The following is a 27,838-nucleotide window of genomic DNA, read 5'->3' as shown; positions in this document are numbered from 1 at the left end:
ACCACAGCACTGCTCTGATTTGGTCCCCCCAAAGTGGGGCTGAGCTGCCAAGAGCCAGAGCAGATGTCTGCTTCTGCACCCATTGGGGCAGTGGGTGCTCCCCAGCTCCCTGACGGTGACCCCAAAGCAGGGGGTGGGGGCCCGAGATGGGATTTTTGGCAGGTACGGTTCACTTTGGGAAAGGCACTTGTCCTTAGTGCACAGACAAGGAGAAGAGGCAAAGAGAGTTCTGTGTTTATCCAACTTGTAGAGAGCAGTAGATTGATTTTACAAATATTAAGGATTAATCCCATTAATATGGTCTAAACAAAGGACAAAAGACAGATGAACATTTCTGAAGCGATATCTGCCAGCTGAGTTTTTTCCAGCCTGGAAGGAAGTGACTGGGATTTCCCTGGAGTTCAACTTTTCAATGATTTCTTCTTTCTAGAGACCCCTGACTGCCTGGGAAGAGCCTCTCCTCTTCCCAAGCCGCTGGGAAAAAATCACCAAGCGAGGCCAGATGTCTCCTGGCCATGGGGCCAGGCTGTCACTGCCAGTCCCCATCCCTCCTTGACCACAGTGCTGCTTCCCACCCACCCTGGGCACTTCACATGGTCCCACAGATGTCACGGATTGCCTGGGAACGATACAAAAAGCATCTCTGGCATCAGGATTTGCGGCACTGGTGGGGGCCCCATTTTGGACCATTTTCCCCCCAGGAAACCTTCCGGGGGAGGCAAACCAAACCTCTCCTGGGCCCACGTGCTGAGAAGAAACACAAATCTCACGCTCGTCAATAAATACTGTAAACAAGCACAATTTTCCTCCCACTCTGTTTCCCAACTCCTTCCCACCCTGTGAAGCCCACGGAAACATCCTGATGAAGCACAAAGCGTTTCTGGCCCCCAGAGCTGCCCTGGGTCACTAACCACAGGATTTTATCCTCCTCCCTCCTCCAGCTTCTTGGAATAATGTTTCCTTGAGGGCAAAAATATTGCATGCTTTTTCTCAACTTCAGAGGTTTTTAGGAAACTCAGAGAGGGGAAAAAAAGCCTTTTTTCACGTGTTGAGATGAGCGGGTAACCGAGCCAGGCGCTTGTCCATGAGCGTTATTTCACATCGCATCACACGTCATCAAGAAGACTGAGTCAAGAGACTTGGTCACAACAGGTTTTTTCCAGCCAGGATCCAGCAGTTTTAAGCAGAATAAGAGGGGTTGCCTGTATAACAGCCTCCGGTGGGAGGATGCCATAAATCCAACCCCTCCTAAACTCACCTGCTTTTTAATTGCAAAGAGGTGAAAAGCCACACGCACAAGTATTAAAGGGCTGGGGGACGGTGGGGACACAAGAGGCTGCCAGACCCCACGGGTAAGAAACTGCTTGGGAAGATGCTTTCGGTGCATTAGCGTGAAAAATTCGGGGCAAAGAGGACTGCTGGGAGCACTAACATTTCTACTTTTGTCATAGCCTGAAAAAAATCTTCACCAAGCCCCAGCTTTGTACAGGACATGAACCATAGAAACTTATTTATCCTGGCAAATGGGACTTTTCTAAAGCAGGAAGATAGCGCATGGGTGAGCAGCTCAGACACCTCTCCCTCACGTGCTATTTTCCATCCAAAAACCCCAAAATGTTCCCCGGGAATGAGCACACCAGGGTGTTCCTCGGGACATGGGGCAGCATCCCACAGCCCAGGCTCCGGTGGCTCCTTTCCCATCCCAGCTGCTCCCGCACAGAGCCATTCGCTCCTGGACAGCTTACAAAACCACAAGGGTTTTTTGGAAGTTTATCCCAGTTGGGGGCAAAAGTTTTCCAAAAAAGAAGGAAAGAAAACAAAAAAAAAGAAGAAGAAGAAAAACAAACACCATCTCCTAAATATTTCAGGCTTCAGAAACCCGTTTCCTGGCCAGCGTGAGGAAGTGCCAGAGCCTGGGTGGATGGTCACAGGACAGCCGGGGCCGGGATGCGGGAGGCACCGACCCCGCCACTGCCAGCCCGTGCGGTGCCCGCCGGGGAGCTGGAGCCTGGACAAGCCCTGCCTTGTGCGTCGGCTCCCAGGAAGAGGGAAACCATCCACAAAAGTGAAATGGAGACTTGTTACACAGGCACAAACAAGAGCGCAGGGAAGCTCATGGAGGAACGGTTGCGATATTCCTCCTCTGCCCTGTGATGTGTATGCATTCGCCACAGCCTCCAATCTCGCCTTTTCCCTATTTTTCCTTGCATTTTGGCACACAGTGCTCTAGAATCGGGTTTCTTTGCACTTAATGTAATTGCGAGAGCAGCTAAAGCGACTCTCTTTGCCAGAGGTTTGTAGTGAACTGACCCGGAGCTGTGACCCCCCCCAGGAAGGTGCAGGAGCTGGTGTCCCGCAGGCTGAGCCCGCACGGGATGCTCGCTGCACACCACAGCCTCACCATGTTCACCCAAGCAATATTTCTGTACATTCAGCTTTTTGGCCACTTGCTTAAAGGACTCAGCATTTCTGCAAGGACTGAGACTTCCGTGGATCTGCTCTCATCTGATGTACAGAGCTTCTTTGGGGTACAGGGTCAAATTTTGGAAGGAGGAGAGCTGCGGCAGCTGCTGCACTCCTCTTGATAAAAAATGCTTTTCTGGCCACGCAACCGCCTGCCCAGCTATCTGCAGAGGAATTTGGGATGGGCAAGAGGGGCTGCTGGTGGCAGACCCCCACCCTGGGCACGGCACCATATCCCTGGGCTGTTTCCATGCCCCTCCGCCCCGCGCGGGGCCGCCCTGGGGTCCGTCGGGGCGCGGGCGCAGCGCGGGGTCCTCACCTGCCCTGCTCTGCTCCGCGGGCTCGTCGGGCGCTTCCTGACACCCAGGAACGGACGCGGGGCTCAGGGAAACGTGGGCGCTCCTCGACCCTGGAAGAAAGGGAAACCCTTTGGTTACAGCAGCATCGCTGCCGCCTGCCCCAAGCCCCTCAACCTCGGCTTCACCAAAGGCACTCGAGAAATGCTGGGTGCCAACATGCACTGGGGTGCAGCTGCTGGCGCCAGTGCAGCTGCAGGCAGCTAATTCCTCATGATATAAGGATTAGCTTCAGCACCCCGCTCTCGTCACCGGCCCTCAGCTCCGCACGGTGAGACTGCTGGTTATCCCAGCTGTGAGGAGGGATTTCATAGCGTGAGCTGAGCAATCCTTCATTCACCGGTGGGGATATCGAGCCCCAAAGCACCCGGTGCAGAGGCTCTGGGTGCTGGCAGCTGGCATGGGGATGGCCCCAGCCTGCCTGCAGCCATGGGTCCTGCAGCCACAGGACCCCCAAGCACCACGGCCACACTCCTGGTGCCGCTGGCACGGATGAGTCAGGATGTGGCCCCCATCACTCTGGAGCTGCCCCAGGCCCTGCGAGGGCCAGCGTGCCTCGCGACGGACATGCAGCTATGGTCCTGTGCGCAGACAGAGAGGCCATTATTCTCTGGGGAATTTATAGCAGCTATTGTACAGGCGGAGAGCAGGGATGCTCAGAGCGGAAGGCGACCAGGGCTGGGCTGTCCGAAGGGACAGCCATGGCTGCAAAGGGACCCTCATCCCTGCATCGCTGACAGCTCGGGCTTTGGCGACAGCCCCAGCATCCTTACGACCCCGGGAACCAGCCTTTGAGGTCCTTCCCATTACCAAAACCAAACAGCATTAACTCCGTGACAGTGACGCCCAGCACAGGCACACCCCTGTCCCCAACACAGGCACGTGCACATCCCCAGGCTGGCCTCAGCAGCTTCCCCGGCTGCACCGCGGGGCTTTTTGGCTGGAGCGTGGCTATTCCCCACCCTTCGGCACAGAAGGTGGGTCAGGATTTTTCCATAAGGCCCAACAGCTTGTTTGAGGGATTCTCACAGCAGGTTGTCAACAGAAGAAACCACCGCTCCGAGAGGGGGAAAATCCGGGTCCGCATCCCGGCGGGAGGACAAGGGCTGCAGTCGGCACCCAGACAGGGAGAGCAGCGCGTTGCAGCTTGCAGGCACGCTTCCTGTCCTGGTGCTGAGCAGGAGCAGGCGCTTCCTCAGCCGTGCTTTTACATGAGCATGGAGCAACAGGTTGGAAAGCCTCATTTTTGGTGCAGCGAGGTGGCTGTCACCCTGCTGTGCTTGAGGATGCTGGGGTTTCCCATCAAGCAGGGTCTCTGACACGCTCACCAGCTGCATGCCATAGCAGGACCCCAATCTGGGCTTGAGTCTGAAGGGTTTAGCCCTATTTCCCTGCTCTCTGCCACTCAAGCAACATCTTGGCTGCTCCAGCACTGCCCTGCCACCACCTCTCCCCGAGCAGTTTTGCTCCCAGAGCTTTTCACGGCAATGCTCGAGGCTCTGCAGACTGACTCCGACCGGAGAGCTGCAGCGAGGGGGCTTTGCCAACAGCTTTGCAATGAACAAAGGAGCGCGGGATTTCTGGGAGCTGAGCTTGGCACTGGTCCCCTCCCATCTCAGGAACGATGGGATTCACAGATTTGTGGGGCACTCTAGCAGCTGGCTCCGTCACGTAGATTTTGCCTGCTGCCAGATTTGGGTAATTACACACTGACTCGGGAGATAGGAATCCAGGATTCAACTCCTTCGAGCTCTCTTCTAGCTGGGTAATGAATTGAACTATTCATCATTTGATAAAATTTCCATGAAAAGAAGAAGAAAGGGGGGGTGACCCTGAGTTGCATTTTCAGGGTATGAATTACAGCGCCCAGCGAGCCTGCTGGCCACAGACGGGCAATGTTAAAGCGCCAGATTAATGCTGCATTGAATCTCAATTAAAACTCATTAAAAAGCCGCAGGCCAGACAAGTTGCCTTTGATGAGAGTAATACTTCTTGAAACGGGAAGCTTCCATTTTTAGACTCAAAGCGGCCTGTTATGCTTGTTCCCGACCCTCAGAAATCCCACCAAAGCTCAAGATTAGCGAACGTCGTCCCTGTTAGAGACAAGGGAACTCGTTCTGTACTTCATTAACAATTCAGCACTGACTGCCTTGTTCCATCCCGGTCCGGCTAGTAAGCAATGTGACCTCCTTACCTCCTTCCAGCTGTGGCACCACGCACCATTACCTGATCTCCACCCATCAGGTGCTGCAAAGCAGCCCCTCCAGAAGAGCCACCATCCCTCCATACCTGCCTCGGACCCACCTTGGGAATCCATTTTGCACAATTACTCATGAGCAATGTCTGCCTGGGCAGCCCAAATGAGCGAGGCTTTTCCAACCGCCACATCGCTGAACCCCAACTAAAAATATACGGATTTTAAGGCAGCAAGAGGCAGAGAAAGCCCTGCTCCTCCCACACCTGCCATGGGTTGTTTCTGCCTTTACTGCTGCCTCCGTGCCCCTCTCCCACCAGGAAGAGCATCTGCCCTTTGTCACAGCACCGTGCCAGCGGCTTGCTGTGACACTCAGTCCTGTGTGGGCACGTGGCCCCACTCCCCCCCAGTGCACAGCCCCAGCTGGGTTCCGGGTTAAAGAAGCCCTGTTGACCTGAACACCATGAGCAAAACCCCATGCAATGATAAATCCCGTTAATCTATTTTCTAGAGAAGTGGGTTAGCTTGCACCTAATCCATTAACATGAGTTTTATTAATATTATTTGGAGCCGTTTCTCAAGCATCAGAGCACACACGGTGCTTCATCAGATTCCTTTTTAGCGAACTGCTTAGAGAAGACTTCACTCATTATTTCTCCAGAAATAAAGTCAATCTGTGCTGTCCAAAGCCTCATTTCTGCAAAGCCATCTTCCCTGATAACATGGCCCAGTGCCTCCAATCAAGCTTCCTATTGATTGAACCACTATCAGCTTTTCCATGGGATCAGCGTTTGCCCCAGACACACTAAACCTGCCCTTACCAACAAGGGGGACGACACTGCGACTCACCATCAGAAACTTCATGGCATTGTAACTGTAACCTCCCAATAAAGGGCCTCTGCGGTTATTACTATTTACCCGTGTTAGGGCATCATTTATTTACAACGGTTGATCACGACAGGCCATAGTTGCAATTTCCTCTCTGAGTTTTGGTTTTGGCTTCATCTGCTTGCTGAACTATGAAGACGAGCCGTTATTTAGGCAGCATGGCTCAATGACTAATTCCAATTAATACAATACATAATAAAGCCAGAGGAGACCATTGGATAATTCAGGCTAATGCATGCCACAGGACCTCCCAGATGGCATCCTCTTTTAAACCGCATCTTTTAGAAAAACCTCCAGTCGTTTTAAAACTATATTCCCAAAATTAACATGCCCCCACTAACTTGTGTTCATGGTTAATTATATTTAGGGCTTTGGAAACAGCCTCTGGCGATGGGTGGGAGCTGGAAGCACCATTGCCATACCAAGGGACTTCTGCCACACCTCTGCCTGCCAAAACACACCCAGCACAATCCCTGCTCGGAGGTTAAATTTGTCTAGTCCTTCCCCAACCACAGGATTCCCACTTGTGTATCCCCAAAGATCCTGCTACCCTTTCGACGGCAAATAAATTTGGAGAGCCCAGCCGTGGGCTCTTTCCTCCCACTTCTGTTCTCCATCCTGTGACTCACATCCCTTCTCCCCCAGCCCCGCGCCGCCCGCCTGCCATCAGCCCGGCTTCGTGCTCTTCCTGCTCACTGGTATGAAGCAGAAAGTCATCTGGGGTGAGGAATTAACTCACACAGCCCCAGTAAACCACAACCATCAAGAAATTCCCCATTTGCCAGGAGACCCAGGCCTGTCAGCGCTGTTTGCCTATTGCTTTTGCAAGCAGACTTGTTCAGCTTCGTAAGACGGACCCTTTTCTTTATAAGCAAGGCATTTGGGCTGGTTTTCTGTTTGCAAGCAAGAGAGACCAAACCTGAACCCCAGACCCTGGCAGAACCAGCTGATCTACAGCAGGGATGAAGTTGCCCCTGATTCCTACAGCACCTTCTCAGCTGAAGGCCACCACCTCGCTGGCTCTTACTGCAGAACCCAGAGAAAGGCCTAGCCAGGCAGAGCTGGTGTGGCACGCCACGCCACGCCACACCACGCCACACCATGCCATGCCATGCCATGCCATGCCAGGGAGGTGTCACAGAGTTTGGGCAGATCCCCAAGCATGAGGCGTGGGCTCTTTTTGCATTTCAATCAGTCCTTTCTCCATCCTATTTATAACCTGCTTAAACTCTCCTGGGTAGCAAACTCCCCCAAAAGAGCAAGGTCTGGGGATGCGGCTGCTTGCATTTCTTCCTGTGGGAGGGGAAGGGGGTGGCTTGGGACACAGATTAAACCAGCTTGTTTCACATACTGACAGCAGATATTCCTGCCCCCTCCTTGCTTTCCCCAGGCCCCCACACACACCAGGAAAAGCTTTTCATGCCTCCCCATGCCTCGGGCTTGCGCTAGGACAGCTCTGCCTGGTGTTAGGCACCCAGACCTGATTTTCAAATCTGTTTTCCTCTAAGGATGAATTGCTCAAGGATATTTGCAAAGTTTGTAAAATCCTACCCATGGCTCCTGTTTTCCGCACTGCCTGGGAAGCAGCCCCAGCGTGGGAAGAGTTGTTGCAGGAACACCATAAATGCCTGTCCCTGATAGCACTGGGAGCTGTGGGCTTTACTGGTTTTAGTTAGATGCCTGCTGCTGGACAGGATGCAAAGACCCCAGAAGTCCCCTGGGGCTCTCCCCTTCACCTGCCCCACTGTCCCAAACCTCCCTGTTTCCCCCAACCTTGGGTCACCGGACCCTTCCCCAAGTCCCTGCCTCGCACTGACTCCTGGCAGCCAAAACCACAGAGAAAAACCATGTCTTCTCCCACGGATGCTCGTGCCCCTTTCTTTTCCCCTCACCACATCAGCCTGGGCCATATGTGCTAGCCTTACACCCAGGGGAAGGACCGGTGCGTTGAAGACACATTCGCCACCTCAGTCCTGTGGTCCGTGCCCCGATTTGCCTGCAAAGACCCCGGTGCTGATGCTGTGACAGGTCAGGAGCCTGCTCTTGGGTTTTCTTTAACTTCCATCAGGATAGTCCACATTGCAGAAAATAAAATCTATAAGGTGTATTAGAGCTTTACAGTGCTTTAGCAAAAGTGTATTTTGTGCGCATGACATAGATCTTCCGAGTTTGCACTTCCATTCCCCAAAAATTAACAGCAGAGCCCTTCCCCATCCTACTGAAGGTGCTTTCCTTACAGCCCTGTGGCCTTTTCTCAACATAGCTCTGAATAAATCTACTTGCACTCAGAAAAAAAATCTGTGAATGAGCACTGCAAATTAGTCAGCCTGGCTTAAAACTGTGACACTTGATTTCACTGAGTTTGTAGTTCTTTTAACCCAATTGACCTTTCAGGTCCGGCCATCAATCCCTCTCTCAGCACCCAGAATAGCTGGAAACACACTTTTTCTTGATGCTGGTGGGTTTGTCGAGCTGGCAGGGGCTGCGGGACTGCACGACGCAGCACGAGGCGCGCGGAAATACCCAACAAATGCAAATGCCGGTGACCGCCCAGCAAACGCCAAGCAGGCAAAATGCAAGTTATTTGGTAAGAACAAAGACGGGAGAGAGCGATTCCTCCCCAGCAGCATCTTCACTGGGGAGCCTGGGCACACACCAGCGTCAGCTCTGGAGCTGCTTGAGGTTCTTTGGATGTCCCCAGCACACTCATGCCAACACGCGTGGCCCTGCTGCGTGTCCCCTCCTGCCGGGGAGGCCAGCGACATTTGGGGTGAAAGGCAGCAAAGCGAGCCCAGCTCCCGCTGCCATCCCTGGGCACGTCCCGCCTCAGGGCTCGGAGAAGGACGACAACAGCTTCAGTCCCATTTGCTTCCACTCGGCATGCACCAAGGTAGTTAACTCGGTGCTGTGCCCAGTGCCCCGGCAAGTCTGCGCTACGGCCCCAGGAGCCATGCCACAGCCTGGATCAGCGGTGTGGCACCAAACACCCGCAGGGATGCCGACAGTCCCGTCCCCAGGATGGCAATCACAGCCCACCGAGACCCTTCCACCTATGGCCACATCCTGCCCACCACGGGGCCAGGCAGCCCTGCGCTTGGGGGGGGCTTCCTGGGGCAGGGGGGCTACTGTTTCCCCTTGAGTGTATGAACCATTAGACTCATTGGCATGACCACGACATGACATGACATCCTCGTGTCGGGGCCGTGGAGTGAGAAGGAGGGCTTGGGCCAAGCAGGTCCAGCTTGGACTGCTCTGCTCCCAAAGTCCCATGGCCGGCCCAGTCCGGAGGTGGCCCCTTTCCTCCGGACACTGCCGTATCACGCACTAATTCAGCAGCATGCTGTGTGCTCTGGACCACCCCCATGGCAGATTCACCCTGGCACAACCCTGACCCACTGCAGGATGGGGTGAGCGGGAGGTGATGAACTTGGCTCCCAGGCACGAGGGATCGTGGGGACGGGGAGAAATGGGAAACAGTCCTTGGAGAGCAAACCCTTCCCCTCTGCAGCACTGGCAGCAATCTGAGAGATCCGAGCTCTAAGGCAGATCCAGCAGAAGGTTAGATTTGGGGGACCCAAGCAGCCCCACATCACCTCCCACACCCAGCAGCTCTGCTCGGGGTGGGTTTGCTGAGCCGCCGCTGAGCCCCTTCCACGCCAAAGCCCTCCATCGTGCTCCGTAATCCCCCCCCACCCCCTTCCCGAGGTCTTTCCCCCTCCCCCCCCCCCCCCCCAGACAAGCCGGCAGCCACCTGTAGAGATCTCGGCAGCATCTGCCGAGCGGCCGCGCAAAGCGGCTTATAGCGGGGTCCGCCCGCAGGGGATGCTCAGCCCTCCCCCGGCCCTCCCGGCCGGCTGCTCCAAGGGTTAAAAATGCAGCACGGCTGCGAGCTGGAGGGCCCGAACAAGCGGGAGACGCGAGGAAAACAATAAAATAAAATAATAATAATAATAAATAAAATAATAATAGTAAATAAAATAATAATAAATAAAATAATAATAAATAAAATAAAATAAAGATAAAATAATAAAATAAAAACAAAATAAAACAAAAATAAAATAAAATAAAATAAAATAAAGTAAAATAAATAAATAAAAAGCAGCAGCCTGGGCGGGGGGAGGCGGTGGCCGGCCCGCCCCCCCCTCCGCAGCCCCCAGCGCGGCACCTTGCGGGCAGCGGGGCGGCGGGGCGGGGGGGTGGCACGTCGCGGGGCCGGCACAGCATCCGAGCCGGGGAAGGCAGGTCCTTACCTTGGTGACAGTCATGCGGGAAGTCGCGGAGGGATGAGGGAGCTCCGCGGGCGGCGGGGAGGGGGGGGAGGAAGATGGGCGGGGGGGTGGGTGGAGAAAAAGAGGGGGAAAAATAAAAAATAGAGAAGAAAAAGGAGGCCCGGGGTGGGGTGGGGGGGATGAGGGACGCTGCTGCAGAGGAACGGGCGCCGGCGGCCGCAGCCGAGCGGGGGGAGCCCGCAGCCCGCTGCCCGCAGCCCTCCGCCGCCCGCCCGGGCGAGCAGCCGAAGCGGTCGGTCCTCGGCGCGGCGGCGGCGGTGATGTCAGCCCGCGCCGCCGTGACGGAGCAGCCGCCTCCCGCGGGGGAGGGGGGGGCAGGCAGGGGCAGGCAGGGAGGCCTGCCAAGGCTGGGGGGGGGAGCGGGTGCCGCTCAGCTCCGGGGAGAAGAAAAGGCGATTTTTTAACTCTTTGCCAACCCGAATTTCCCGTTCCCGGGGGCGGGAGCCGGGCAGGCACCTGCTGTCCCCCACCCCGGGGATGCGCGGGGGGGGTGGCGGCCTCCCTGCACGCAGTCGATCCCTCGAGGTCCAGTGGTGACCAGTAAGACCGGCGTGTACCCGCTGGGAGCGCGATAGCTCTCCTCTCTGCAAAGCCATAAAAATAAGCGGGGGTTTCTGGGCGCTGAGCGGGCGGCGGGCTGCGTCGCCAGCTTCTGCAGGGTGACTGCAACCAAGTCACGTAGTTGATCATCGCCTTTCTGCAGCGGGAGCCGGGGATGTGCCGCAGGGTTCGCACCTTGCTGTCTGGTCCCTGCCGGCTGGGCATCGTAGTAGGGTCCTATAGCATCCATAAGCATCCATCCGTGTGCTTGTTTCCCTTCGCATACAACACGATTTTCTTTTTTTTTCCCTATTATAGACAGTGACAAGTGACAACACCAGAGACCACTGCTTTGTTCCAGAGCTGTCAGTTCCATTTTCTAGGCGAATGAAGGGTGGCCCAGACTGGGGGTGGCCTCAGATGCACAGGGTTACTTAGGACTCCGGTGTCCCACCATGCCCAGGTACCTCCACAGACCACGGCCCAAAGAGCTGCCACGAAGTCATCGATGAGGGAATAAAATCTGTGTAATTTTACCCTGCTTCCTCTTCTCACCACCCAGCAAACCACCCTCCTGACGGCACCGATTCAAAACAAATTCAGCAGTGCAGGGTACCAGGTGGTGCTGAAGCATCCCTGCTAGCCATGGCCTGGGTTGCCAGGCCTTGCACCCTTGCGCACCCTTGCACCAGCCACAAAACACAGGCATTTTCTCACATTTTTAAAGATCCCCATCATTGGAGATGAGAGAAGCAATACTTAGAAAAAGTAGCATTTTAGCTCGTTGTCTCCTTGTTACAAGGGAATGAAACCAGCAGGATACAGCCCAGGCACAGAATTATCCAGCCGTTAGATTAGATGTTGCACCAACTTATTTTATTGTTGCTGAATTAAAACTACTTGAGGCCAATACCAAATGCATTTCCAATTCCCCCTAAAGAAAAGCACTCTGCCAATAAACAAAGGATTTCCTTTTTATAAGGAGATTATTCAGCCAAGAGTCTGATGAAAGATTACTCAGTTTTATTCTGGTGTCGAGCCTTCCCATAAAATACCAGTGGATCTGATAACAAGTGAATACTGGGAGTTGTAAAAAAATGTCTGTCTTCTGATATTCTTCTAAAAATCAACTCCGTTTTTAAAGACAAGCCATGTGCTGTGAGCTGGACTGGAAACTGAAAAAGGTTAATGCCATTAATGTAGAGCTAATGACATTAGCCAGCAGAAGCAGCCACCTCTAATTCCCAAACCACCCAGCGATGACCTTTTCCCAACAAAAACCCCATTTTCCCAGGACCTGGTGATGGAAGCGGAAGGCTCAATGCAGACAGAGATGATGCTTAAAACCAAACAGAGCTTGGGAGGTGACCGAGACGGGGGACATTGAGGCCTGGATAAGCCAAATGGGGAGAAACCAGGCTCTTGCGAAGCCTTAGAGGAGCCGCCGTGCCCCGTCTGCCTTCGCTCGTGCCGTGGAAGCGGCAGTTCCGGGGCCTGCTGTGCCTCCTGCGCTCGTCTGGAGCTGCTGGGATTAATTAGCACCAATTAGCTGATTGAAACAACTCGCTTGGAGCAGTGAACTGGGACAGCCGGCAAAGGTAGGGTGAGAAGGGAAAGGCTGCTGGGAAGGCATGTGTTGCTGGGTGGTTCCCGGGGGCCTGATCCTGCTGACGGAGGGAGGCTGCAGCCACCCGGCCTCTCCATGTCGTGGTAAACCCCAGCATCGCCCAAACCCCAAATGCTGCTGCTGGGGAGAATCCCAGAAATGTTGGGGAGTGTTGGGACCCCCTTTGCGGGGGGGGGGAGCAGGGAGCAGGGAGGGCTGGGGGAGCCGGTGCAGCCCTACCAGCCGAGTCCTTGCTGGGGAGCGGGAGGGATGCTGGGCCCTTGCTGGGGTGGGAAGGTGGGATTTTGCAGCGATGGGGAAGCTGCAGCAGTGCTGGCCCGGCGGAGCACGGGGCAATTCCCTGCCCTGAGTGCCTGCGCTGTGGCTGCCCTCCAGCAACGCTGTGGGCTGAGGGCACCCGTTGCAGCATCTCTGCACGAGTCCCAGCAGAAAATGGCATTAATGGGTGCGTGCGGCACTGCTGAGAGCTGGTGGGGGCGAACGGGCCCTTAGCTTTGCCCCACCACCAGGAAAATAGCATGGGCTCCTTGTTTCACCAGCACGGCACAGCAACTCTAACACCAAATCATCTGGCTGTTGGCAGGCTGGAAAGGATTTTATTATATTTTGATCAAAATTAAGCCAGTGATAGATTGCAGGGGCTTTGTTACCGGGGCTTTGCTTTGAAGGTTTTTTGGGACTCCATTCATGCCCCAGACTGGACTTGCCTTCCTGAGGGGGACCAAGGAGGGGGGGGGCTTGCCACGGCTGTGCAGAGCTGCACTGACAGCACCTGCTCTCCTACTGCAGTCCCCGGGGAAAGGGAGATGCTCAGCACCCGCAAAGCATTAAAATCTCCTGCTGGCACGGTGCAGGATCGGTCCTAGCCTCCTCCGGCTGGAGTTACCTGCAGAGGAAATCAGCATCAAACATCGGCTGTGTGGGGAGGATCACTTGGTCCCCATGCTCTCCGGAGGATGCCTACAGGATGGCCAACGGGAATACTCCCGTGGGGCTGGATCAGGCCATGCAGCCCCAACCCTGTGCAGACGCATCTGCTGCAAAAAGCTATGGAGCAGAGAGCCCTTGCTGGAGGGAGCTGCAATTTCGCACCCGCAGCATGTCCTTCACGATGCCAAGAGCGGTGCGATGCCACCCTGCCGAGCCAGGCCAAGCAGCCATGGCGGGCATGGAGCCATGTGGGTGCCAGGGGCTGGGGCGAGGAGCGGCAGTGGGGGTGGCTTGGGCTCCCTCTCCCGGCTCTGCCGAGATAAAATTGGTGCATATATCACAGGGATGGGAAGCTCTCAAGCCTGTGAGCACACGCCGGCTGCAACGGATGGCGTGGGGACAGGACAGAGGATGCCCCAGGGGACCCCAGGGACAATGGGGGGGGGGGGGGCCATGTGGCACTGCACAGCCCTTGGGGCAAGCAAAAGTCCATAGCCATTGCTGCAGCAGAGCAAACCCAGGCAGATGGATGCTCAGAGGCCTGAACTGGGCTAATTAACAGAAGCCCTCCCGAAACCAGGCTGGGGGGGCCCCTGTGCCCCCCCATCTCCCGCCTCACAGCATCTGGAGCCCACGCGCAGAGCACGGCTGCATTTCCTTCCTGCCATGCGGCTCATCCCACCCCTCTATTTATCTGCATGTTTAATTTACTGGCGCTGCTGAGAGGGAGGAAGGAGATGCTGCCTCTGTGGATGTGAGCAATTAAAACAAGTCATTGGGAAAATTGGAGCCTGCCTGCCTGCCTGGACAGTGGGGCAGGGGCTGCAGGAAGAGCGTGGCTCGTAGTGCCTGTGTCCAGGAGATTCAGGACATGTAACGCTGCAGACGCACTTCTGTCTTCAGCGCAATATATCACCTTGTTCAAGGAAAGCTCCTGAGAGAAATATTGCCGAACCCATCCCGAATCGTAAGTCTGGAGAGACTTCATCAACCCATTACTCACTACTTGGCTTGCCTGGGCCAGGCTGGGCTCTGGGGCAAGCTCCGAGGCTGAGCTGGTTACACCACGGGTGAGTTTAGCCCTTCATATGAAACTCGGAAAAACACATCTCTATTGCACCAGGCTGTGCTTGCAGACATAGGAGAATACTAACAAAGCCACGCTGTAACACATAATCACTGTGTCACCAGAGAGCCCTGGTTATGAGATGATTCATGAATGGAGCTGGCCAAGTCACTTGCTGCAAGCCCATGATGGCTTTGCTCTGGGGATGCAGGTCAGGCCCCAAATCTCCTGCACGAGGTGTCTGCCCGGCCGGCTGGGACACCAAACCGCTCAGTGCTTGGGGCTGGCTGGGCTCCATTAGCACCGGAGTGCTGGAGGGACAGACTGGGACCGAGGCTGCCATCTGAGGTGGTGGTCCCAATGCTGCCGCCGGAGGCGGTGGTCCCGATGCTGCCACGAGCATGAGCCACCCCAGAGGCAGGTGGAACAAGCCTTCATGTCTTCCAGGTCCTTGCTCTTTCTCAGCAATGCCATTCCCCCTGAAATGAAGGACGTGTGGTCCTCCCTTAGCAAATACTTGATCCTTAAGGAAAGATCCACTGAGCTGGTTCCTTGCCCCATCAAAAATGAGTTACAGTTCTCAGAGACGCTCCCATCGCTGGACTGGTGGAGTAGGGTGGCCAAAGCTCAGTGCATTGTTTGCGCTGGCTAAAATTACATTGAAATAAATATAGCATAGATACTACATACAGTCTGTGCATGGCAAATTGTCCTGGATTATCCCCAGAGTTACTGCAGCTGTGAATTATATGGAGGTTAATGTTTGGATTTCATACCAGATAATTTATAGAGAAGTCCAGGGACAGGCTTTCATCTGCTTTGATGAAAGTTCATCTGGAATAACAATAACTTGGTAGAACCTGGCACTTGGACTGCACTGAAAACCCAAGCCCTTCTACTTGAAAGCAAAATGTTTCCATTTAAAAACACTGTTAGCAAGAACAAACATCTCTCTATTACTGACTCTCCTTGCTCTTCCCCTCTGCTACAGTCATCTGGTTCAGATTAGTCCTGGACAAGGTCCCGTTTTGCTCAGGCAACTAGGAGGGGAACTTGGAGCTATTTCTACTCATTTCAAATATGAATTGAATGTGGTGCACAAATGAAAACGCAATGAGCTCCAACATGTGAAGGGAATCAAAGAGACATGGCAGCTCGTCCCGGTGGAAAATCACTTCTAACGGCACGGGAGATGGAGGGTGGGAGCTGAGTTTCCCGCCTCAAAGCAGTGCCCTCGGTCCCCAAACCCCAGGCAACCACCAGGACCGGTAGCAATGACCCCTGGCGAGGGGGAAGCTGTGGTTGAAGTGTGGGTTTGAGGGAGAAGCCCAGTTTGGTTAGGCCAGGCCAGCGCCGGGGTCTGGGGGCTCCTCCGTACCGGCTGGGAGCAGAGGGTCCCAAACTGCTCTCCTGGCACCCATCATCTTCTCACCCCAGCAGGAAACTGCTGTTTTCTCCAACAAGGAGGAGGGACAGCCTTCCTTGCTCACCTCCCCGGCGAGGGTGCCAGCAGCCTCTGCTAGCTGGCTGGGAGGAAAGCCTTCCTCTCACAAGTGGGAAAAGCTATTCCCAAGAAAAACCAAGCAAGAGGGAGCCTCTCAACACCAGCAAGTTAAATCTAGCCCCTTCTTGTGGCTTGTTGTTTACATAACGCCTGTTTATAGCCAGCTCTTGCCATAGCTGCTAATTTGATAGCATGTGACGGATCGGAAACGCTTTGCAGAAGATGACAGAGAAAAACAGCCGTCGCGTCAGAGGCTGGAGCAAAGCAAGAGAGCCAGGGCGAAGAGCTGTTTATATTTGGGGTTGGTGTGTTTTGGGGAGATAAAGTGATAAATTTAACATATTGTGTGTATACATATATATATATATATATATATAACTCCCTTGGGATACTCAGAGCTTGACCCTGCCTGGTGTCCTCCTTCCATACGGGTAGGTCGGTGGCTGCTGCAGCACTCGAGCATCGGGTGTGTGATGCAAAGTGCCCACGCAGCAACACCGTCTCCCACAGCAGGACTTGCCGCAGTGAGGGGCGAGCTGCCTGCAGCCGGGCAGCAGCCAGGAAAGGACGGTCACATACTGCAAGCGAAGACCTCAAGTCCCCCAGCCACAGGAGAGCGATTCAATGCACGCCTGAGCTCCTGATGGCAGCAGAAATAAGGATGTGCTTGAAGTTAACTACATGTTTGTGTGTCCTCCCTCGGGGTCACTGTCTGGAGGTGGGTCTGAAGCAGCCCGAGTTCATTGCAGAGTAGCCAAGATGTGAGTTACCTGTAGAGGAGTTGCGGTTCTTTTATTTTTTTCACTCTACCCAAAGAAAACTGTGGTTATTCAGGTGTTGAGATGGTGTTTGCAGCCCATGAAGCACTCTGAACTCAGCTTCACCCGGTGCCAGCTAGCACAGAAAACCTGTCCCTCAGCGGGGACATTGCACCAACATCTCGGGGAGACAGATTTCACTGGAAACACCGAGCTGATCTCCACCTTTGAACCTGTTTCACCCTGTCCCTGGCATTGCAAGGGGGCTGCCTGTCCCCACCTGCATTTCTCCAGCTCAGCAGAGCTGCTGGCTTGCAGCAGCACCTGTCACCAGGCTGGTGGCTCATCACCGTGTCCCACGCTGAGCGTTCGTGTGGTTTCAGGCATTCCTTCTCCTGCATCTCAGCACACCAGTGATGGCTGTGATCTGTTGGCTCTGGGCTAGCTGGGGTGGAAAACACCCTGAGGTCAGCGGGTTTTTCCAGGGCTTTTCAGGAGGTGGCCAGGCTCTTGCTGCCAAATGAAGGGCTTGGGCTGGGGGCACAAAAGACTTTAAAATTATTTTTTAAAGAAGCCTTTTGAAAGTGTTTGCTATCTTTTGATGGGCTGGGCATGTTGTGGGTTTGATGGCTCGTGTCCCAGCAAGGATATTTCCAGTGACCTCTCGGACGTGCAGCTCAAGATTTACATCTTCTCCCGTGCAGCATCGCTCTCCGTGTTGATGGCTCTGGCCGTGGCAGAGGAGATGGCGGCTTCCCCTTGAGCTGCCCACCCAGCGAGGTTTTCTGACCCTTTGAGAGGAGGGGGCTATTGGCAAGAGCAGCTTTTCTGGCTCAGCCTCCCTAACCCAACACATGCCACGAGGAGGTCTGAAATCAGACGGCTCATTCGGGTACCTGTGAATGGGTGCTGGCTCCTGAGCTTGGGCGAAATGCTGCTGCCCAAAGGATGTGTGAAGCCTCCATCCTCTTCGTGAGACACAGCAATGTCCTTCCCCCTCTTCTCCTATTTACAGAGGTGCTCCCGGTGCTTTGGTCTCCAGCCGGCGTGGCTGGGTTCCCCAGGGGCACATGGATTTGCAGGCGCTGAAGGACTGGCATGGATCGGAGGCAGCGCTGTGAGCTGAGCTTTCAGCATCTCAGTTTGCTGTCAGCTCTGCTCCCCAGCTAAACCTTTTATAAAAGGCCTGTCTTGTGCCTTGTGCAAAGCATGACCTAGCCCTCCTTTCTGAAAATACTTCCCAGCTTCCTTATTTTCTGCCCATACAGAGTTTCTTGGTGGAAAACCAGAGGGCTGAGCATCAGATGGTGCAGAAGAGAAGCTGGGGTCTTCTGGAGCTCTTCCATTGCTCCCTGCTGGAGGAAGATGAACCTGTGGGGTCCCAGAGCAGCTCTAAACCTAAACCCAAGCAGGAGAGATTTAAATGAGCAATAAGTGGGAAAACCCAAGGCGATTACAAAAATCCTGCAGAAACCAGCTTTTTCCCCAGCCTGACCAAGGTAAGAAGCTCTCCTTGCATGGGTGGCTCTGCTCTGTCACTGTTCCCCAAAGCCAACATGCTCCCAACATGTTCCCCCCATCCTCCAGGTCCGAGGCAGATCTGTGGCTCCCACCGCGGGCTGTGTGTTGTGGTAACCCCCTGCACTTCTCTCGCAAAGCTCCTCTCTGCTTCTAGTGCCAATGGCTAAAGCACAAGAGACCGGAGGGACAATATTGGGTTAAAACCATGCACCGAGGTTTCTCAGCTATCTCCTACAGAGGACATTCCCAACCCAGCAGCATTTGGGTACCATGGGCCCCAAGAGCTGTGGATGAATCTCAAGAGGTTCCCAGGGTCATAATATTGTCCCCTATAGAGAGAGGCTGGGTGGACATGGGGGGGAGCAGCAAAAAGGACAGGGGGGTGCAGTCCCCTCCCAGCAGGGACCCGGGTTGAGCCCCTGGGACCACACGGGGAGCTCATTTCCTAACCCTCATCAGCCTGGGTCTTCCTGGCTAACCACCGCTGCTCAGACAGGCAAATGCCTAATACGGATTTCGATTTAAATGGAGTCCAGATTTAAGACTGCACTGTCACATCTCCTGCTGGGGAAAAACATACATTGAATTTGGAAACCTGGAGGATACGGTGGCAGATCGGAAAGTGGCCGGACTTGGGAGCTCTCCTCACAGTGCAGAGGGCATGGAAATGGGACTCCGTTTTAAGCAGAGCATCCTGGCAAGCGTCCTGAGCTGTGGGAAGCTAGCCCGGGCAATTTAAGAAGGGTTTTCCATAGCTTGAGTCTGTTGTTTGGTGAATGTGTTCGGCAGTTGTCTCCAATATGCATTTTAAAGGCAAACCTGAAACGCCTGGCCCACTTGCTCTTTTTCCCCTCACAGCGTGAGCATCCCCAAGTCTCCCTGGGCTCAAGGGGGGGGGGGGGGGTGACACCTTTGGGGTGGGCAGAGTGACCAGGACCCCTCAATCACTCCCACTGACCTGTGTGGGTGACCTGCCAAGGATCCCCACAATGATCACGTCACCAGAAATGGGATCTGCTCCCCAGCTGGAAGACCCCACACAATGCTTGGGAAAGGGGCTGGGGAAGCAGCAGCTGACGGGAGCCCACCAAAGCTCCTCACTCCCCCCAGTACCCCCAACCTCTGCACCCCTCACCCCCATCTGCCATTCCCACCCAGTTTGCCAGGACAAACTGGAGAAGGAAAATGCTGAGAAATGAGCCCCGAGTCAAACACTTCTCCAGGCGGCTTTTGTGTGTCGCCTTCCTACGGCCCTTCATTTTGGGGGTCCGAGCCTGGGGTACTGCAGCATTTTTAAAAGGCTGAGCCTGAAGCACTTTGCAGCATTTTGGGGGTGAGTCCAAGGCACACCATAGCGTTTCTGGGGTCCCAGCCTGGGGCACTGCAGCATCCTTCAGGGACTGAGCCTAGGGTGCACTGCAGCATTTTTAGAGGGCTGAAGCTGGGGTACCACAGCATTTTGGGGGGGGCTGAGCCAGGGCCACTGCAGCATTTTGGGGGGCTGGGTCCAAGATGGACTGCAATATCTTTCAAGGGTTGAGTCTGGGGCACAGTGCAGCATTTTGGGGGGCTGAACCCAGGGTGCAGCACAGCATTTTAGGGGGCCTGAACCCGGGATGCACTGCAGACATTTGGGGAGGGGGGGCTGAATCCAAGGCACACTGTTACATTTTGGGGGGCAGAGCCCAGGACACACCTCAGACATTTGCTGGGGTGGGGGCTGAATCCAAGGCACACCATTGCATTTTAGGGGGGCTGAGCCCATGGTGCACTGCAGCATTTTGGGGGACTGAAACCAGGATACACCCCAGCATTCTGGGGAGGCTGAACCCAAGGCACATAGTTGCATTTTTGGGGTGCTGAGCCCAGGACACACTGAACATTTTTGGGGGCTAAACCCAGGGTCCACCACAGCATTTGGGGGGGGGGGGCTGAAACCAGGATCCACCTCAGCATTTTGGGGGGCTGAGCCCAGGACACACTGCAACATTTGGGGGGCTGAACCAGGATCCACCGCAGCATTTTGGGGGGCTGAGCCCAGGGTGCACTGCAGCATTTTGGGGGGCTGAACCCAGGGTCCACCTCAGCATTTTGGGGGGCTGAGCCCAGCGTGCAACCCAGCATTTTGGCGGGGCTGAACCGAGGGTGCCCAGCAGCATTTTGGGGGGCTGAGCCCAGGACACACCGCAGTATTTTGGAGAAGCTGAACACAGGGTGCACCGCAGCATTTGGGGGCGCTGAGCCCAGGACACACCCCAGCATTTTGGGGGGCTGAGCCCAGGGTGCGCCGCAGCATTTTTGGGCCGAGCCCGCCCCGCCGGCAGCCCCCGCAGCCCCCCCAGCCCCGGCAGCCCCGGCAGCACCGGCGGCCGCGTTTGCCCCCTAGCGCCGGCCGCTTCCCTGCACGGCGGCCGCATCCTGCACCGGGCCCGCGGGGGCGGGGGCGCCGGAGCCTGCGGGCACCCAGCTCCCCGGCTCCCCTCTGCCCTGGGGGTTTTGCAAAACCGACCCCGCAGAACCCGGCCCCATAGCGGGACTTGCGCGGGGTGCTGCGCCGGGCACCCTGGGGAGGGCTCGCTCCCCCCCCCGCCCCGGGGGTCTCCCCGCCTTGCCCCCAGCCTGGCCAGCCCTGGAGCAGCTGACCCAGAGCAGGCCAAATCCCACCCGGCTCTGGCACCCCACATCAGCCGAAGCCTGTGCCGGTGCCAGCCGTGGCAGGCACCCGTGCTGCAGTGGGGTGCCGAGCTGGGGCTGAGCCAGATCCAACGGCGTGACTCTGTGCAGGACCAGGGGTGAGAGAAGGTGCACAAAGCCACCACAATTTCCACTAAAGCCATGAAATAATTACAAATTTTTATCAAAATGCATAGCGCTCTCCCCCATCACCCCTTATTTTAGCTGCGAGAGGCCAGGGCTTGCAGCATCAAGGCTAACTGCCTGTGTGTTAATGGGATGGGGTGCTCAGCCCTTGCAGGGGACAGGCACCCCGGCAGCGTGCCGGCACAGACACAGGGCTGTGACAGCATCAGATGGGACAGGACAGCACATGATGCACAGGACACGCCAGGCAGAGCCTCGGCAGCGATGCACCACAACGCCGACCAGAGCCGTGTGCCTGGCACAGTGGCTGTAAAGCCATTTGCATTCCCCGAGCTTATTACAAATATTTTGGAGCAAAATAAATAAAAGCAAACAACGCGCCGCTGGGGAAAGCCACAAAGCGTGACCAAGGAGCTGGGACGATGGGGTGCGTTTCCAGGGACCAGCAGTTTCATCAGCTCCGCCAGAACTCAGCTGTATTTTACACATGGTAGTCGCTGATCCCAAAACTCATGGCAATGGAGGCCGCGGGGGTGCTTGGCCGTCTGCACCCTCCCGTGTCTCAGTTTACCCAGAGTAAGCATGGAAGCCACTGCCCTCCAAGCACTGACTCTGGGCAGGCACGGGGTTTCTGCAGTGCTATGGGTACATTGGTTGAACAATACTTCACACCACAAAAATAAAAATTTCTGAGCATCATTGCTAGCAGCTATGTTTATTTGCTAAATGCTTATTTAAACACAAGCTTTTTCTGCCCAGGAGGAGAGAGTTTTGGTCCTACTGCCTGCAGACCCACGGCCAAGCCAGGGAGCGAGGGAAGGCGACCCTTTGTGTGTAACACATGGAGAAAGTGCATCAGCTTTCACCCCTCTTGGCAGTTTTTAAGAGGCTGTTTGACCCCTCTCCGGTGCCAGAAGCGCTCCCTGCCCACCCACACATGCTGCACACGTTTCATGCAGCTCCGGGTTAATTTTCTGGCAAATGTCAGCAGGGTCCTGTTGGAAACGTGGGTTTGGGGCTGGCGATGGAGAGCCCACTTCCGCGGGGTGACTCACGCTGGAAGCACGGCCGTGTGCAGCGCACCTCTCGGCCAAATACTGCTGCAAAGAGGTCTCTCACTGCCGCTTTGTACCGGTTTTGTCTCTGATTCTCCTTCTCTGCTTATTTTCATCACCTTCTGCTGCGGTTGCTGGTAGGAGAGAGCCTGTCGGAGAGCTCAAACAGGGAGGTTTTGGTCAGCTTTGCTGGAGCATGGGCGCATGTCACGAGCTCTGGCCGTCCCTGTGCTCAGCCCCAGCTGGGCTGGAGCCACCTGGGTCTGATCCAGCGCAGCAGCTGCCGGAGCCACAGCTGGCCCCAGATCCTGCCCTCTCCCACGGGACGCACCAGGCAGGGTCCTCCCCTCTGGCACCCAGGGCTGCTTCATCTCCCTCTGTCCCCCGTGTCCCCTGTCCCCAGGGCTGCTGAGGGAGCACCCCAGCAGCTTGGTGCTCCGTTTTGGGGCTGCAGCAGGAGTGTGCTGTCAGCTGTGAGTCCAAAGATAAATGAGCTCATTAGGCTGCAAGTGCTAATTAGCAGTCTGTGCTTAAAAGGGTTGGAGCTGGACCAAGGGCAGTGTTTTGTTGGTGTTGCAAGAAGTTGTGATGTCCTACAGCTTCCTCTGGTGCAGGAGTCTGTCCTGGAGAGACACCAAAATCTTTCTGCCCAGCTTTGCACCCAGAGCTAGTGTCTTCCCAGGCTGGACCCATGTCTCTGTATGAAGGCTGCTGTGGGGCTGTGTTGGAGGACCCTCTGCCTGGGGTGAGTACTGGGGTCTGTGGCTGCTCAAGTGTGGAGGGTGCTGTCCTGGTTTGTCTATGGCTCTCAGCAAAGCTCAGCCGTATCTCTAACAAAGCCTGCTGGACCCTACCAGGTGCTGCAGCACCCATGGGTGCCAGGTGCCTCTGAGCGCTTTGCTGTTGGGGTCCTGGAGGTCCAGCCTGACCCCAGTGTTGGTTATCTGCGTGGATCTGCCCATGGGCTCTGCAGAGACAGCTTCTCCTCTGAGCAACACTTTATGGTCTTGCTGCTCTAAGTGGTGTTAGGGAAAGCTGGAGTGAGCTGTTAGCTCTCGCTCTGGGGGCTCAGCTCTGGAGGATGCTGCTTATATGGGCATGAAGTTACATGACTGTTGGCTTGCTCCTGTATGTGCTACTTAAATGTATCCCTGGGCTAGTGAAATGAGCCCTGTGCATGTCCCCAGGCTCTGCAGGCTCCTCTCTGGCTCCATGCAGGGTGAAAGGGAGGTGTTGACCCCCTCAGATGAAGTCAGGCCAATGCATCTCCTCTGCTGTCAACTTCTCAGCTACTTGCTGAAAATACCCATTTCATCTCTCAAATAGGAAACCTCGCTATGTAGAGAGAAATGCCTTAATCTCCATTCTTGACTTACTCTGAATTAGCATGTACCTCAGTTTTCCTGGCTCAAACACTACCTGTGGGGCAAAAACCCCAGTGTGACCCTTGCTGGTGTGTGTCCCCCCTCAAGGTGACCATGACCACAGGGCTGAGCATGGCAAGCTTTGGCAGAGGCTGACGCACCCCAGACCAGGCGTGGGGTGATATGCCATGCCATGCCATGCCCACGTGTTTGCTCCGTGGCTGGGCACCACGTGGGGCTGGGGACACTGAGCAGACCCAGGAGGTGGGACATCCCCCTTCCTTTAGCTGGGATCATCTCTGAAGGGCTTTGGGGGGCATGCTATGGCCCAGCTGCTGGTACAGGGCGACTTCCCATGACTTCCCTTCCAGTGAGCATGAGCGAGCCGGCGCCGTCCCCCCGCAGAGGAACAGGCAGGGGAGAGCTGCCTGCAGGCAGCAGGGGAGCCAGCACGCTCATTTTTTACGTATTACATGCTTTTCTGTGAATAAACTTGGGAGTTTTAATAGCAATATTGTTTGTATCTGTCTGTGAATGTGCACACATGTAGGAGGAAGAGAGCGGAGGGAGCTGAAATGACAAAATAAGGAAATTTGGGGATCAGGGGCCAGTTGTGCTGATAACTGGGTTGTTGTCCCTGTAGCTGCTGAGGACGCTCTATGTCCTGGTGAGCTTGTTAGAGGGTCCTGGCACGGGGATGTGAATCCTAAATCTTAAACAGCCTCACCCTCCCCAGCAGTGCAATAAACTGGAAGGAAGTGGAGGGCACAGCCTGCCTGCCCTGCACAGAGAGCTCTTGGGAATGAAAAATGGGCTTTTAATTTCAATCCTGTGCCATCCTTTGCAGGGGAGTCAGGAAAAGGCTGGTTCTCCAAAATGCTGACCACTGCCACCTTTGCACACCATTCCCCTGGCCCTGAGCTAGGAGAGTTTTGTAAGGGAAATAAAAGCAGCTCGAGCATGAGAAAACCCTGCTGCCAGGCTATGGCAGGTTCACTTCTGGTGTTGGGGAGTCCAGAGCAGCCCCTCAAATGCCAGATATATCTGCAAAACTTCTTTTTAGGGTGTTCCAGCTTTGCTTTATATTTCTCCTGCTCAGCCAGGCAGTGGATAGGGGGATCTGGCTGCAAAACAACTTGGGTAACCATAGGGCTGGATCAAAAGCGTTTGTGTTTGGTCCGGGCCCACTTAACGCTTCAAAAGGTGATGAAAAGGGGTTGTGTGCATGTGTGTGAAGTGAAAAATACTGTAAAAGATTCCTTTTTTATAAATCCCCGCAGCTGAAATGGGGGCCTGGGACAGGCTGCCAAGTGTTGTGGAGAAGAAACCAATCCACCCGCTCTGGCTTGATTTTTCTAACAGACCTAGGCGAGCACAGCAGCAGAACAATAATTTAGAGCTCCCCTAAATGGTTTTCAGGTGTGAGTAGGTAGCATAACATGGGTTATAACACTAAATTAAAGGAATGGCTTTGCTTCCATAAATGTATTAACAATACATCATACTTAAGAGCAATAGAGACTTGGCTACATAAACCAAGATTTTTTTTTTACATGATAGGAGTATGGAAAAAAAGTTGAAGTAGTAATTTTACAGTCGAGAGGTCCTGTAGTGATGGTTATAGCAGGGTTTCTGGACTGGAGAGATCCAGCCCGGGTCTGGATCTGGGCTGCTCGGGTATCAGCAGCATCTGATGGATGCAGGTTGTGCCATTTGAGTGCGGTCCACATGCTGTTGTGGTGTGCTGTGCCGGGATCACTGTGGAGCGCGGTGAGACGTCACTGCAGCCCCTGCCTGGACACCCTCCGTCCCTGAGGTCCTGCTGAGCTTGGAGCTGGTGGGTGCAGCATCTCCAGCAAGGACCTGACCGGTCCCAGTGAAAGGCGGCTGCTGGAGGAAGGGTCCCTGGCTGTAACCTTCCCCGGCTTGCCATGCAGGGGCTGCAGGATCATGCCAAGGGCTGGGTGTTGCCTTGGCTCCCTCCGGCATGGGGATGGGTGTGGGATTGGGGCGAAGGCTGTTCAGCCTTTGGCACAGGAACCAGCTCCTGTTGTGTTTCTAATACAGAGCTGACCCACAAGGACCTGCTCCCTCGGGGCTGCGGGTGTCCCACCTCAGAAGTAATTTATCAAGTCAGGCAAAGCTTGCACCTGGGCTCCCTGACTCCCTGCAGTCTCCAGCCAGTGTTTGTGTAATGCTCCCGATACAATTCTGATAGTGTTGGGGGGAAAAAGCACCTTTAAAGGGTTTGGCAAGTCCCTCTTCATTTCTAGAGCAGGGGGGAGTGAAGTGTCTGGAGGTTTCATGACATCATTTGAGGCTTTTTTCCCTTCCTCAAACAATAAACAACATTTGCTATGGGGCTGGCTTCCCTTGCCCTGACCACCTGCACAACGTACTGCATCTAATGAAACACATGTTTTCCCAGCAGTCTGGCCTGGAGGAAAACGTCTGCAAAATGACATATTCTTCCAGTTACAGTTTGCAAAATTGTATTTTTTTTTTTTTTTCCTGAAGTGCTAAATATAGCCTCCTTGAGTCAGGAGTGGGACCACTTCTGCCGGCTCGGGGTTAGGAGGTAGCAGAGTAGAAGATGCGCTGCAACACTGGCGGCAGCCGTGGAGGAGCAGGAGAAAGTCTGCTTTAATATGGGTAGTGCTTGCGGGGCAATGAAAGTTGTTTTTCCTTGTTACATGCGTAATTAAAAAGGAAGCAAAGGGGATACTTGTGAATTCTCACGTTCAGCCGAGCTTGGAGGCTGAGCCGAGGGGCCCTCTCGCGGAGCCCTCCCTAGCATGCATCGGCCCATCCCTCTGGAAAAGGCTGGTTTTAAAAGCAAACGACGTGGAAATAATTAAAACTCCAGGTTTATAAGATGACTTCGAGCTTTTTAAATCTGTAACTACCAAAAGATGTTGAGAGCTTTAAAAAATGCAGTGTCTTACCAAGAAGCAGCTGAAATGGAAGGAAGAGAAAGTTGGGACGTACTGCAAGCAGTCGGTGCCGCTTTGCAACTGGAGCATTGGCAGAAGTGGCTGTGGGCGCTGATGCCTTGGGTTTTGAGGGCTCTGGAAAATGAGATTTGCTGAAGTTGCTGTTAAATTATAAAACATCCTTTTTCATCTGAAACCCAAGTTGTTTTTCATATTAGACACCAATGTCGACCCGTGTGGGATGAGCAGCGTGTGGCACTCAGCTGTGGTTCACACCGGGTTTTATTCCATCCCAGCAGCATCCTGACATCAGAAGAGGTGCCTTCATACATAATACTTGACTCCATCACAAATATGGCATGCAGATGGCATAGAAAAATCTATATGTCCACTGAAAGAAAGATCTTAAAACCTGCTTCCTGACAGATTTATTTAGTTTATGAAGGTGGTCATTTATTAAAGCGCTGCATTCGGTATAAATATCTTTTGTGAATAGAATCATTTTTCACTTGTCATAACTTGGAAAATACAAAGTAGACAGCCTGTTTTCTTTACTTTTATTTCATTCTGATGCATGAAGTCTCTTTAGGATAGGATTTTATCAGTGGCAAAGAGATTTTACAGGTGCCTGTGCTGTCTGCCTGGGCTACTCTGAGGACAGGCTCCCCTGGAGCATCCCTGGGCTGGGTCAGGTGCTGTCCCCTGCTTTGCGACAGGCTTGCAAGGGACCACCAGCAGCAGGATCCGGCCGCTTCGGGAGGCCCAGGCTGCAGGGAGAAGTAGAGGGCTGCAGACCCGGGGTGAGATCCAGCACCGTCTGCCAGAGGATATGCTGGAGTTTGGTTTAAAACAGGCAAGTTGCCAGGAAGGTGGGCAGCCCTGGGGACTGACTGATCCCTGCTCTGCCCTCCCGCGTGGGTGCCAGCCCGCTGCAGCTGCTGGCACATCCCTGGTGTGTGCTGGCGGGGAGTTCTCTCTGTTCCTAATCTGTCCCAGACCCCGGGCTGGTTTGGGCAGCAAAACATCTTTTTCCTGTTACAAGCCAGGGCAGGTTTCTTGCTGATGCTGCATCCTTCCCCATGAACCGGCATTTCTGTGACACTGATTCATCCCCACTTGCTGAAATACAGTTGCTTAACCATCCCCGCCTGGCCCCGCTCCTGCCTGGCCCTGAGAGCACTGGCTGGGGACGGTCCCAGGGGTGCGATTCCCAAAACGGGTAAGCGGAGAGCAGGTACAGGACCACCAGGCAGCAGGGGCTTTGCAAGCCCCTCTAGCCATTGCAGGCAGGGCTTCTGCACGTGCCACAACTTGGAAACTGATAATAATGCAACTTGGAAAATAATAATAGTGCTAAAATAACATGTGGGAAGGGGTGGGAGAAGCCAGAGAAAGCTGTAGTTTGGGAGCTTGAACTAGGTTAAAAAAAGGGGGGGGGGGGGGGAGCATGAGTACAGACACCCATGGCTGGGGCTTTTCTTCCCTGCAGCTGCTGTAGTGAAGTGGTGACTCTTCCTCCCTCCCATTGCA

General features: G+C 54.6%; 3 protein-coding genes across 10 annotated transcripts in view; 1 reads left to right on the top strand and 2 right to left on the bottom strand.

Moving 5' to 3' along the window:
• Window positions 1-10,399, bottom strand: part of CORO2B (coronin 2B) — a 45,539-nt gene extending 35,140 nt beyond the window's left edge. For 2 of the 4 annotated variants that reach the window (XM_030015669.1, XM_030015670.1), the window contains exons 1-2: window positions 10,152-10,394; window positions 2,783-2,872 (exon numbers count right to left, since the gene is read on the bottom strand). Coding sequence is in view for 2 of the 4 variants with exons in the window: in XM_030015668.1 (XP_029871528.1) it covers window positions 10,152-10,166 (15 nt within the window). In the remaining 2 variants the exon portion in view is untranslated. Of the gene's footprint in view, window positions 1-2,782; window positions 2,873-10,151 lie in introns of all 4 variants that reach the window. The other 2 variants (XM_030015668.1, XM_030015667.1) reach the window with 2 other exon arrangements.
• A 142-nt stretch (window positions 10,400-10,541) lies between these two features.
• The window catches only part of ITGA11 (integrin subunit alpha 11), an 80,991-nt gene continuing 63,694 nt past the window's right edge, over window positions 10,542-27,838 (top strand). For 4 of the 5 annotated variants that reach the window (XM_030015663.2, XM_030015665.2, XM_030015660.2 and 1 more), the window contains exons 1-2: window positions 10,542-12,328; window positions 17,884-18,114. In XM_030015663.2, coding sequence (XP_029871523.1) covers window positions 18,039-18,114 — 76 coding nt within the window. In that variant the 5' untranslated portion in view covers window positions 10,542-12,328; window positions 17,884-18,038. The remainder of the gene's footprint in view (window positions 12,329-17,883; window positions 18,115-27,838) is intronic. The other variant, XM_030015666.2, reaches the window with a different exon arrangement.
• On the bottom strand, window positions 18,833-20,877 carry LOC115341974 (basic proline-rich protein-like). The gene is made up of 2 exons (XM_030015675.1): window positions 20,389-20,877; window positions 18,833-20,183 (listed from the first exon to the last, which is right to left on the bottom strand). Exons 1-2 carry the CDS (start codon window positions 20,818-20,820, stop codon window positions 19,530-19,532), a joined length of 1,086 nt encoding a protein of 361 aa, XP_029871535.1. The 5' UTR covers window positions 20,821-20,877; the 3' UTR covers window positions 18,833-19,529.

The sequence above is a fragment of the Aquila chrysaetos genome, chromosome 5 (assembly GCF_900496995.4).
Source record: "Aquila chrysaetos chrysaetos chromosome 5, bAquChr1.4, whole genome shotgun sequence".
Lineage (NCBI taxonomy): Eukaryota > Metazoa > Chordata > Aves > Accipitriformes > Accipitridae > Aquila > Aquila chrysaetos.
This window is presented reverse-complemented; position numbering and strand designations above follow the sequence as displayed.